The sequence below is a fragment of the Lutra lutra genome, chromosome 11 (genome assembly GCF_902655055.1).
Source record: "Lutra lutra chromosome 11, mLutLut1.2, whole genome shotgun sequence".
Lineage (NCBI taxonomy): Eukaryota > Metazoa > Chordata > Mammalia > Carnivora > Mustelidae > Lutra > Lutra lutra.
In genome coordinates, this window is record NC_062288.1 from 106,242,350 (window position 1) to 106,255,405 (window position 13,056).

Sequence of the window (13,056 nt, forward strand, 5' to 3'; positions counted from 1 at the left end):
AAGTAGCTTGAGCATACCTGATTTAGCCCCAGGGTAGTGTAAAATAGACATGTGGCTTCTTCCCTACTATAAAATATCTGCTTTGAAATTACATGGTTTTGCGTTCCTCTGGTAGATGGACTGGAGTTCTGCTTCTTTAAAAACAACCACCCAAACCGAACCTCTGGTCTCGGTGTGGTAGCTTGTGTAGTAGATGTTTCCTTGTAACACTGCCGTGGGCATGTGCGCCTTCCCTCCTCTGCCGTCTCCCTCCCTGTCACCATTCTAGAGGATTTCGATGTAAATCTGTATTTGGTTGGAGTCAGAAAATGTAACCGGAGTAGATTGTCTGGATAACTGGAATATGGATGTGAAACACGGGGCTGTGTTTCGTTTTAGAGGAGTAAGCTCTTTGTTGCAAAACATTTTAGTTCTGCATAGGAATCCCCCGCTGAAATCTCCGCTTCTGCGTGTGCTGTCGTATGCCGGCCCGCGTCCCGCTCGCCCGTCCTTGTCTGGGGTGCAGGATAAGTGTAACCCTGACAGAGTACGGATGCTGTACACAGAACATTCATTTGGTATTAAACTTGACACACTGTATTCCTTTCTCGGTGGGTTTGTTTGTGACGTAAAGGGCGTTTGTAACCAGAGCTGTTTTTCTTCCTAGTGCCCTTGCTGCCAGTCCCGAGCCAGCCGAGACCCGCTGTGGGGCCGCAGAGATTCCCAGTGAGTAGCAGCTGCTCCTTCTGCTGCGATAGGACGAGCATACGTTTGCCGAGAAACATTCATACAGCAAATACGCGTGGTTCCAACTAAATATAAGTTTAAAGATTTGTAAATATTGACAATAATTTTTGCATTGGAAAATGTTTGTTAAAAGCTTAAGGTCAATGGATTTTTGAGAATGGAATTAATTTTGTTTAACTGTAAAAGTGTTGAATCAGGATCATCATACAGTGCCTTTCATCTTAAAGAGGTGAATTTTGATTTCATTATTGAAATCAGTCTTTAAGTACTTTAAGTGAGAAAGGACCTTGCTTTATCATGGTGTGTGTGTGTGCGTGCACAGGTGGATTTGCGTACGTGTGGGTATGTGTGCAGTTCTGTGGATTAAGAATGATCTCTTGGGGCACCTGGGTAGCTCAGTCGGTTAAGCGTCCGACTCTTGGTTTCGGCTCGGGTCACGATCTCAGGGTCATGGGATTGAGCCCCTATTGGGCTCTGCCCTCAGCCTTAGAATTCGCTCTCCCTCTGCCCACACCACCCCCACAATCACGCGTGCATGCTCTCTCTCAAATAAATAAGTCAGTCTTTGTACACTTTTTTAAAATGAGATCTCTACTTGCTCAAAAAAACAAAAAGCAAAACAAAACAAAAAACCAACTGAACCCCAAAAGTCTTAATGAGCTTTTGGTTTTGTAGTTTAAAAATGAAGGTGTTTCTTTTTAAAATACCTTTACTAGAAAGCACCAGTTCTCGTCCCTCCATACTTTGCTTTGCTTTCCTTAACTTTATCCATTCTTTTAATATATTTTAACTGGAAGAAAAATGTCCATTAAATAGTTGTATCTGTTTAAATAATTTTTTCTTTTTTTGAGTTTTGGGTTAGACTTGTCATTAGTTCTTGGCTTCGTTAAATCAGTGAGGACATGTTTAAAAAAAATGGACCAGACTATAAAATTTTACTATCATTTGTATATAAAACAGATACAGTTTTGTTGAGACTGAATAATCTCTGATTTCAGGAAATATCTAACAGACTGGTTGACCCCAGCTTTGACACTTAAGGACAGCATATTTATTATAAGGCATTTAGCAAAAAGGTTTTAATGAGGGCTCTGGGTGTACAGTCAGATGATTAGTCAAAAATAAAATCAGTATTAGATTTAAGGTTCAGAGTATTGTTTTTAGAGCAACTTTGATTTGTTATAGTTATTTGTGAATTATAATTTGGTTTCTAAAACTGATTCTTAGTGGTTTTATTCCCTTATTTAACTATTTTTTCCTTTAAATTACTTACGAAGTACTAAAAACTAGGTCTTTAAAATTAGGTGGTGTATTTATTGAGTATGCCTCTGTGTTCAAAGCATTGTCCTAATAGACAGGGTTTATTAATTGCATGGCCCACTGATGTGTGTGTTTTAGTTGTTAGATACATTTCTTCTTTGAAGTAGTTTACCTGCTAGTTACTCTAAAGCACTCATATTTTAGGTACTTTTTGCTGTTTTTCAGAAATGTAAGCAACTATGCTATAATCATTATTAGACTTGTTTTTGTGTTTTGTTTGCATTATAGAGATAAAATTCGATATGATGTAGTTTAAGGAAAACATAAAGCACTGTTGTATGTACTTGGTATTTTTATAAAAATGTTTACTAATATAAAATTAGGATGATAATTTGTAATTTTCGTCTACTTTTATTTTTCTGTTCTGGAGATACAATTTTATCTGATCCTAGAAGAAGCAAATTGCATAATACTGGAGGATAAGGGGATAATAAAAGAAAATTTCTTTCTCTTTCTCTCTCTGTCTTCTTAAAGATTTACTTATTTTAGAGAGAGAGCACAAGGGGGGGTGGGCAAAGGGGAAGAGAGAGAAAGAGAAAGCAGCAGACACCCCACTGAGCACAGAGCCCGACACAGGCCTCAGTCCCACGACTCTGAGATCGTGACCTTCGCCGAAATCCAGAGTCAGATGCTTAACCTACTGAGCCACCCTGGTGCCCCTAAACGAATATTTTTTGGAGAAATTGAACTGTTTTTAAAAGATTTTATTTTTAAGTAGTCTCTACACACAATGTGGGGCTCAAACCTAGAACCCTTAGACCAGTCGTCACACACTCCACCGATGGAGCCAGCCAGGCACCCCTGAATTGTGAACTTACTTTTCAGTTATATGGTTCAGTGGGGATAGTAAATACCGTTGAGCTGCTTTTGGAAGAGCTTCTGCAAAGTGTGATGTTTTGTTTTGTTACTGTTTCTGAGACGGGCAGTGCGTTCAGGCGGCAGGAAGCTGCTCGGCTACACGGGAGGCCCCTGCAGCTCACTGGTCTGTTGGTACCTGACACGTCCTGTACCTTCTCTTATGTCCCAAATGCTGGGTCTTAAGCTGCAGTTACAGCATGCCTGTGGTCTTGAGAATGCAGTGCTCTGCTTATTTCTGTAGTCGGTCTTCCTGAGAGCAGATGATCAGGTGTGGAATCTATATGTGAGAGGTGGGGGCACCTGTTGGCTCAGTCAGTGGAGCGGGTGGCTCTTGCTCTCAGGGCTGAAGTTCCATGACAGGTGTGTAGAGAGGACTTAAATTTTTTTTTTTTTTGAAACACACAAGAGATAGTATGTTTTAAAAAGGTGTACTACAATATCATTAAGAAGGGGGACCAACTCTGGGCCATTGCCTAGTACTTTACATAAACCAGATCTTTATTGGATAAAACTGATTGTCCCTTTTCTGCTAGGTTGGACGTGGTTGCTGTCAGTGTAAATGTAGTTTTGTGAGTATGTGTCTCCTTCCTTCCAAGTGCTTCTGCGTAGTGCTAGTCCCAAACCACGAAACAGACTAGCAGAATTCAGTGAAGCCAGTTTTGACCGGAGTAAAATTATAAAACTAGTGGGACAGTCTTGCTGTGTTTTAACAAAACCCTGTGGAGTTTCCTTAACTGATGGCAGTTTGCCCAGGGGTGTGTCCTGTTACTTTTGCTTTGTAAGGTGACCCCCCCCCCATACTGATAAAGCAGTCATGTTGGGAAGCCTGACTTCGGAATCATCATGGAGTGTGTTGAGATCAGTAGACTTCCTTGGCACACAAACAGATGTGAATCACACTGATCTGTTGAGCAAAGTGAGGTTCACTGCAGTCTCGCAGCGCGATCATTCAGTAGTAATGTGCTGTGTCACTTACTGAGGCGCTGTAGATCGAACTTCCTGTGCACGAGGCCCAGGGCTAGGCCAGCTCTGCTGGGCGCAGGGCGAGTAGGACTGTGTGCACAGGCTGATGTGCAGCCGTGGATCGGGGACTCCTGAGCCGGCAGCAAGAGCTCCACCTGTCCTCGGAGCAGTGGGGTTCTGTCCAGGAGCTTGGGCTGGGAAGGACACGATTGTAGGGAATTTCACTTTGCTCTGTACATTTCTGTATTTCACATCCTTTTGTGTGCCAAGGACATGTACTGACTCAAGCAGACTCCGTGAGGAGCCCTGCATAAAATGAGTCGTTTGGAGAAGGGGTGTGTAATTTACGTTCTCACTTGTTTTTAACGCTACATACATGAATTTGCACCAGAGAATTACGTCACGTTCACTTAAATTTAGACAAAAATTCAGCTCTCCCCATCTGACCAAAGAGTAAAAAAGGCAGCCAGTACAAGTACCACCACGTTTCCAGATTTTAAAGGAATTAGTATCTAGTTGGTATTAATGGTAAGGTGTTTTGCTGTTCCCTAACAGTGACAAGCGTTACTTAAAAATCCATTTTGTTTGACAATTTTAGAAAAACTTGGGAAATTCTTAATTTAGAGCTCGTACACCTAGAAATTGTATTAGGTGGTAATGCCTCCAATTTTTAAGTTAAAAATCAGAAAAGTCTAGCCAAGCTAATAGGCCTGTTTTTCATAGAATTATTTAAGATTGTTTGAAAAATTCTAATCTTAGGTGAAAATATGGTATTCTAGGCTATACGTGATATAGTAGGAGAACTAATATTTTTATTTCCTCTTTGGTGAATTTTATTGAAAGACTTGAGTAAACGGTTTTTAAGACAAAGCTTGAATGTCAGAGTACTACATACCGTAAGAAGGGCACCCTGATAGTTGATGTTTTTGGAAAATTCTGCTTCAGCTCTTGGCATCCACCTGCCCCTTCTGTGCTCCTGTCAGGAGGCTCCGTGTCTGCCCCCAGCCCTACTCCCTTATTTTGGAGTTTGGTGAATTGTTTTGTGATTCAGGTTTGCACCTAAGAATCAGATCCGTGTCTTTAATTTTCACTACGGATACAGTTCTTCGTGTCGCACTTTAAAACATTTCTCTTCACGAACTATAATTCCCACGGTGCTTTGTTCTTTCAAATCCAAGTTTTATAAAGATCTATCTATCTCAGTATATTTGATAGCATTGTCAGAGAATGAATTCTTTTCCTATCACAGGATCACTCTGCCGAACGTAAAGGCTGTGTCAGCTCTGTAAACAGTGAGTGCTGACCGGAGCTGACGGGCACAGGAGATGAGCGTCTGCCTTTAGGAGTTACACGTGCCGGGGCGCCTGGGGGGCTCAGTGGGTTGAGCCGCTGCCTTCGGCTCAGGTCATGATCCCAGCGTCCTGGGATCGAGTCCCACATCGGGCTCCTTGCTTGGCGGGGAGCCTGCTTCTCCCTCTGCCACTGCCTGCCATTCTGTCTGCCTGTGCTCGCTCGCTCTCCCTCTCTCTCTCTGACAAATAAATAAATAAAATCTTTAAAAAAAAAAAAGGAGTTACACGTGCTGCTGTGTAAGGGCCCGTCCCTCCCTCCTTGTCCGCTCCTTGGTCATGCCTTCTACCTCCTGCCATCCTGCACGCTCTCCTGAAGAGGCCTCACTCATGTTAAGACCTTTGAATGTAGTTTCACAGAACAGTTGTGGTTTTCTTTGTTTTGTTTTTATGGGGGAGTGGGGTGGGGAGGCTCCTTTACCTTTCTGCTCGTGATCTCTTCTCATTGCCAAATGCTCTTTGTTTTACGGGTTAGTCTGATAGGTTTTCCTTTCTACAAAGGCTGTCCCTGATGTTGTTGTCACTAGTGTAAAGTTGGAAGGCTTGCTTTTGTGTGTTTTCCAGTGTAAAGTTGGAAGGCTTGCTTTTGTGTGTTTTCCAGTTACGTATTTGCCCTCAGAGAGGTGTTCATTGTTTTTAAAGTTGGCTCACTCAAAAAAGTAACGTTAAAATGTTGGTTAATAATATTTTGAGGTGTTGCTTTGAGATTTTGCTAACCTAATTTGTTTTAGTTGTCGGTACTATTGCTGTTTTTAAGTGCATGGGTAAATCCCGAAAACTCACGTAAAGATTCTTGACCTAGCGTACTTTAAAACCTGTTCAGTCATTGATTTTGAATGGATGCGCTGGGTAGAGGTGGTATTTCAGCTAAACAGTTAAATACCAGGTACTTTGGCTGCTAAATAATTTCTCAGTGGGTTTCTGTTGGAATTAAAACTAAAGATTGCGTTTAAAAAAAAAAAAAAGACCACTAAAAAGTTTAAATTAATCTTCTTAGCAATTACATGATTACTTAGGTTAACCCGGTAAGATTTCCATTTGTGTTCACTGTGTAGCTGTAGCCCCTCGCAGGTAGGTCTGAGCGCAGGCTCTTCCCGTGGAGCGGGCGTGTGGTATCAGGTGGTGGTGATTGACACGGCCTGGATGGCTTTTATATGGCATTTCATGCAAATCATGTTTGATGAGACTGCTGCCTCAGATTCCATTTCTTTCTGATTAGAGCCCTTGCAGATGTGAACCTGGACTTTATTCCAGCCTTTCTTTTGAACCTCTCACTGTTTTTACAACTTGCCTGCGATGCCTTGTAATTATTAGCACTTAAGATCGGGACGGAATGATGGGCATTTTCTCTTATCAGATCTACGAGTAGTAGCAGGCGAGTGCGGGATGAGAGCCTTCCAGCTGTCAAACATTGTCAGGCTTGCAGGGAGAGAACGCAGTTTAAAATGCAGGTGACATAATGCCCAGCGTCCTCCATTTGCTACTGGGTCTTTGATTAATCATGATTACCATATATTATCATACCATCAAATTTAATCATATCAATGGATTCCCATCTGCAGCAGTAACAGGAACAGCTAAACACTACGGTAACTGCTATTAAGTACGGTGGTGATGAGATTCAGCGCCCCGTTGACTTGACGTGCCGCCCCGCCAGCGTCCGTTGTGTGTGCTGGCTGGAGATCGGCCGGGCGCGAGTCTGCACACAGGACTCCGAGCCCCGGGAGTAGGACTGAAACTCTACGAAGTGGGTTTCATGTACAGTAAGTCAGCCAGTAGGCCTCGTTATAACAGCTGCCTTCTAAAAGTGTGTGCTAGAATGTCGTTTTGAGTCTTCAGCTAAGTAAACTGTTAGGTTGAAGTGAAAACCTTTCATCCATCCTCTCGTAAGCAGTAGACTAGAAGTCCTGCGTGCAGCTCAGCCGACTGTACTGTAACAGTCTGTGCTGTAACGGTCCGGCCGGTCCAGACTGTCCAGCTCTCAGAACCTCCTGTGTGTGCTGAGAAAATCTTCATGGCCCGTGTTTACCGATGCCTCCTGCAGAGCACACCAGTTTTTATCTTAAATACTTACTTTCTCTGGAGTCTCAGAGGACCTGGAATTCTTTTAAAATGCGTTTTTAAGATAAACTTTGAAAGAGGCCCTATTTTATTATAAAGGACTGGAAGGCACTTCCTCAAAAGATTAGAAACTTAAATTTCTTTACAGTTTGGGTCTTTTGATGTGCAAGCTTGTGAAAATTCACAAGTACCCACGGTTGTGTAATCACTACAGTTAAGATGTCGACAGCAGTCCTGTCTCCCCAGTGGCTTCCTCATGCTGCCCTTCTGTGGTCACTCCTCTCCCCGTCCCAGCCCCCGCAGCCAGATCTGTTTCCCGGCACTGAAATCCTGTCCCGGGATGGTGTGAGTCTGGCTGCCTTCCCTTGCCACGGTGCTCTTGAGAGCCTTTCCCTGTGCGCGGCTCATCTGTTAGTATTGGCAAGTAGTGCTCTCCCGTGCGGATGTACCGCAGTCTGTGTGTCCATTCGCCATGTGGACATTGGGCTATTTCTAGTCTTTGGCTACTATGAGTAAAGTTGGTATTAAATGTGTGCGTTTTCTACATAAATGTAGTAGTCGGTGAATAGCTATGAGCAGGGATTGTGGGTCTCGTGGTGGGGGTATTTACCGATGAGAGTGTTCAAACAGACTGCTCGCAGTGGTGGGGCTGCTACTCTGCTTTTTAACTCCGTCCTGTTCTGAGTGAGGAGATAGTCCTGGAGCACGTCCTCGGACGTCGTTGGGAAAGGAAACAGTTACCGAGTGCTCACGGTGTCTCAGAGTTTGCTCAGAGCTTGGGTTCCACAGCCGTGTGAGGGTAACATCTTCTCCAGCTCACAGATGGGGACCCAAGTCTTGGAGGGATTCAGTTGCTCAAGTTCACATAACTGGGTGCGGACGGGGTTTTAGCCGTGGCAGTCCGAGTCTCGCAGTCATGGTGTACCTCTCCCTTTCTCTCTGAGTATTAATCCAGACTGTGTTTAAGATTGTGACTGTCAGGGGTGCCTGGGTGGCTCAGTGGGTTAAAGCCTCTGCCTTCGGCTCAGGTCATGGTCCCAGGGTCCTGGGATCGAGCCCCGCATCGGGCTTTCTGCTCAGCGGGGAGCCTGCTTCCCTTCCTCTCTCTCTGCCTGCCTCTCTGCCTGCTTGTGATCTCCGTCTGTCAAATAAATAAATAAAATTAAAAAAAAAAAAAGATTGTTACTGTCAGAGCTGAAGTTGCCACGTTTGCTCTGGGAGGGCCTGTACTGCCCTTCGGTGGGACTGTTTGGGGAGGACAACGGGACGCGTAAGGTGCAGGGATAAAGGGCTTTTCGTTGTTGAAATATGAGAAATAAGTAGGCTTCAGTGTGTTTGTCAAAAGCAGGGTTTTGTACTAAGTTAGAGATGCTCTAGTGTGTACCATGTGCTCTGGCTTCACTCTGAGCCCGTAGCATTGTCTACGGGCTCAAGAGTGTGGAGTCCGCCCGCGCCAACCCCATCCGTGTGGAGTCTGCCCGCCCCAACCCCATCTCCGAAGGCCGGTGCTTAGCGCGGGCGATGTCCTTCTTCAGAATGTTTAGAGAGCGTCTCCCAATACAAAAGTACCTTTTAGGGAATAGATGTAGGTATTAAATAAGGCACAATCTGGAAGAAAAAAGGTCTACGGAAATACTGAAATAAGAGGATTAATACTGTGATTGAAGGGTATAATTTTAATGATGTCAGGGGTCACTGGTGGCCTTATTCTCTGCATTTAACCCACATTTAATCAGAATTAACTGAGACGCATCGTTCTTAAGTGTCTGCTTGTCTCTTATATAGTTCTTTGCATTTTAAGTGAGATTAATAAATGAAAACATGCTGTAAAGGAAGGTTGTAATTCATTGAAAGATTCATGAAGTTTCAATGACATTGTTAAGGTATTTAATTAGTCTTATTAAAATATATCAAGTGACCCTGTTAGGGAAGCTGATAAGTCATACAATAGCCGTTAGAGCCGCTTTATTCTCGCATTATATGATTAACTTTGGGCTAAGCAATTTATGCAGGTTCTCCTCTTTTTTTTCTGTGGTTGAAGTTGTCCGTTCTTTCTGAGTAGGATTAACACAGATAACATCATGTAATTAACAAGAGATGCGGAAGAAGTGAGCGTGCAGTTTGTATGAGAATTATAGGAGACAGGATGATAATTTTTTACCTTAGACGCTTAAAGGCATATAAAGAAAAGCAAAATCGAGCAATTAGTTGAAAGGATTAAGGTAGCCTTTTCTTTCAAAAGGCAGAAGAATTAGTACGGAAAGTTCTGTTAAGTGATATATTCACAGCTCACTCACAGTCTTAAAATAATTGTGCATTTGGTAGAGGGAATTGGTAATTTATTATCTTTTATACCCGTGAAATGATAGAAGTTCTTAAATGAACGCTCCCATCAGGAGAGGCTCCAAGATGGGGCACGCCAGCCTGGGGCCACGGCGTGTTCGGCGCCACCAGAAGACACACTGGTCACGGCAGAAAGCGCTGTGCGACAGCAGAAAGAGCACTTTGTAGAGCAAATCCAAAAATGCGCTTTTATGGCCCAAGTTACGTGGACAGTGAAACTTGGGCTAATCCACTTCTAACTGTAAACCCGAGTTTCTTCGTCCCTTAAAGGGAAAGTTATTTGTTGTGCCTGTTCCTCGGCAGTGTGTTCGTGAAAGACACTGGGTTACACTTGACTTGGTCGGGGTCAGGATGTGAATGAGGCTGCGTGTGAAGAAGACTCAGGTAGCGGGGACATAAACCGAGTGTCTTTATGTTTTGCATAAAAATGAGAAAGTTCTGTGTTGGTATAGCCGTTCTGTGATGTTACAGTGGCCCCTCTATCATTCTACCCAAATTCTAGGCCAGATGAGGAGGAAGGATGGGGACAAAAGGTGTGTGCCCGCTGAGGCAGCCCGCCTAAGGAGCCTTCCTCGGGTCCCTGTCCCGCAGTGCCAGTGATGTCTTGTTGGCCAGAGCCTAGTCACATGGGCACCCTTGTGACAAGTTCAAGGTTTTTAGGTGGGCAGTGCTGCCCTTTTATTACTTAGGAAGAAGTGAGAGTTTATATGGGTAAGCGATTAGCAATCTTTACCACCAAGGCTAAAACTTAACGGCTGGAATTTAAGTTGTGTAAATACAGAAAAAGAGAGTGACCTCTGTGTTCAAAGTGAAATAGATACCAGTGAGGAAAGTGGCACTGTGAGCTTCGTGATACTTGGCAGTTGTTAAATTTCTCTTTCAAGAAGGCTGATAGCCAATAAGAAGCTTTTAGGGTCTTAAAGCTTAAGTTTTAAAGCTCAGGTAAATATTCAAGTTCTTGGGTCCTGTTGTCCATTGAGGCCAGTGGATGCAGCAAGGGGTCCCACGTGTCTTCCTCAGATGATTTCTCCCTCGTGTCCGTTGTGACCTGCTACCTCCAGAGAGGGAACATTTGTCATTCTGGTTCATTTCATGTATGAGCTATTGACTTTCTTTCTGAATACTGTCTTGTATCATCTGCCCCTTTTATCTAATCTTTGTACCCCCTGGCCCTTATGCAGTATTTGGCCTCTTGGAAATTGGTTTCTTTCTGGTTGGATTTGAGGCCGGTGCCAATAAAGCTGGCTCTCCCCCAGAGCCAGTGTGGCCGGGCCCGGTCCACCTGCCGTGACCAGTCCTATGTGGTGCCCGCTGCCCCAGGTTGTCACAGCCGGCTGGTGGCTGCCTCTGGTTTCAAGGTTGTGCTAGCAAAACCCTCTTTTTCCATTCCAAACTACCAAGCCAGAAATTTCCTTGTTTACTCAACTTTAGTCAGCGCTTTCTTCTAAATTGTAGATAACATCTTTGGTTCTGCCTCCTCTATCAGTTTGTCATAGACTGATCAGATGAGAACTGCTAATTTCTCTCACCATTCAGGTCAGCGGAGGAATTTCCGTGGCTCTCTGACTGTAGGCTTGATTTAGTATTTCTTGGTTTTCTTGACGCTACAGCACTCACATACTGTCACACGATGGACATACACATATGTGATCATGAAACAGACGGACGGCGGAACATGAGGTAACTGTTCATAACAGGCACGGTGAGGACGTGTGCTCTGGAGGTGGGCGGCCCGGGAGTGAGTCTGGGTTCCGCCGCTTTCTAGCCACGTACTGGGTGTGAGATACCAAAATGCTCCGAAGATTCTGTGAGCAAAATCTGTACCTTAAAGGGCGTTCTAGGGATGGAAGGAGATGGCAGAGGGGTCCCCTGCAGAGCTAGCTAGCAAGCAGCAGTGGTGGGCCGCAGCCTTGGGTCAGTAGGAGCAGAGCCCAAGATGGGGATTTGGGGGAACAGGACTAGGTAAGGGTGCTGGGGATGTACTGGAGAAGGGCTGGAACTGGGCTGCTGTGTAGTTTCAGGTCAGTCTCTGGCCCTGGCCTGATCTGTGGGAGGTGTTTGGTCATTGGGGAGCCTGTGGCGCATAAAGCCTCCCTCGGAGTTGTCCACTGTGGGGCCAGGCCGTGGACCGTCTGAGGCATTGGCCAGGACAGGATGTGCAGCAGCTGGGGCCTGAGGCGCCTGCACGTAAAGGGGACCTGGCGATGGCCCCGGGGTGCCCCGTACCAGAGGATCAGCTGGAGTATTGTGACTGACCAGCCCTGAGCCCGCAGTTGCTCGGTACTGCAGAGTGTTCTTCTCACTCACCGTGTCCTCTGGGCTACTTCTCTGGGCCCCACAGACCTCTGTGTTCACTTGTCTGGTGGGGAGTGGGTGAGGCTCACTCCTGGGAGTTTTTGTAACTGGCCAGGTCTGGGACTGGCCTGCGTCACTTCTGCTCACATGCTGTCAGCTAGACCTTGGTCACGCAGCCAGCCACAGCGCCTTGCAGGACTGGCTGGGAAATGGATCCTGGCTGGTGCTCCGGAAGAAGACGTGGGCACGGACGTGGGGAACATCAGGGGTCTGTGTCCTTGGGGGCGGCGGGTGGGTGGGGGGAGAAGCAGCTAATTTTTATATAAGGCCGACTCGCCTCACGAATACGGGTCTCTGTTCATGAGCATTCTGCAACATTAAGGTAGTCACATTCACTTTTTCTTAGTGACTTCTGTCCTTGTCTTTAGAACTTGGCAGATTGCTGTAAGATCTGCCCAGATTTGGGCATTTACTTTACTATTATGTACTTTCTGTTTTATGGTTTTTTTTTTTACATTTTACAAGTGGCTTTTGACTATTATATATTTATATTTTATTTATGGATATATATATCATGCTTTTAGGGTAGTATGGTCAGGTTTGCTGTTACGCAGACTTGCTCCTACCATGTTTTACTTCTCCTTAAGCATTTTCTGGCTGAAGGAGTGTAGTTCTAACTTGTTGATCTGTATTTACTTTTAGGATTGACCCTGTAAAAATGCCTTGTTATCATATGTGTGGTACACGATTATTGCCAAGTACTACCATTTGAGTAAAAGGAAGCAGATTTTTATTTTTTTATTTTTCATTTTACTCTGGTTTTTTGGTCTGGTTTACGTGAGTGTCCTGCATTTTGCTGGTGTTTTTTTTTTTTTTTTCCCAAGTTTTATTTATTTATTTGAGAGACGGAGAGCAGGGGCAGAGGACAGAGGGAGAGGGAGAAGCAGGGTCCCCGCTGAGCAGGGAGCCCGACATGGGGCTCCATCCCAGAACCCCAGGGTCATCACAGCTGAAGGCAGACGCTTAACTGACTGAGCCCCCTGAGGCGTCCCACGGTGTAGGATTCTGAGGTTCAGTCTACAGCCCAGAAGAAACCTGGCCCGGGCTGTGCTCCTGACCAGCAGTGTTGGAAGGATATCCC

General features: G+C 44.8%; 1 protein-coding gene across 7 annotated transcripts in view; it reads left to right on the forward strand.

Annotated features, from left to right (window-relative positions):
* RBM33 (RNA binding motif protein 33) overlaps positions 1-13,056 on the forward strand; it is a 136,517-nt gene that overhangs the window by 75,625 nt on the left and 47,836 nt on the right. For all 7 annotated transcript variants that reach the window (XM_047695867.1, XM_047695868.1, XM_047695869.1 and 4 more), the window contains exon 9: positions 647-705. In XM_047695867.1, coding sequence (XP_047551823.1) covers positions 647-705 — 59 coding nt within the window. The remainder of the gene's footprint in view (positions 1-646; positions 706-13,056) is intronic.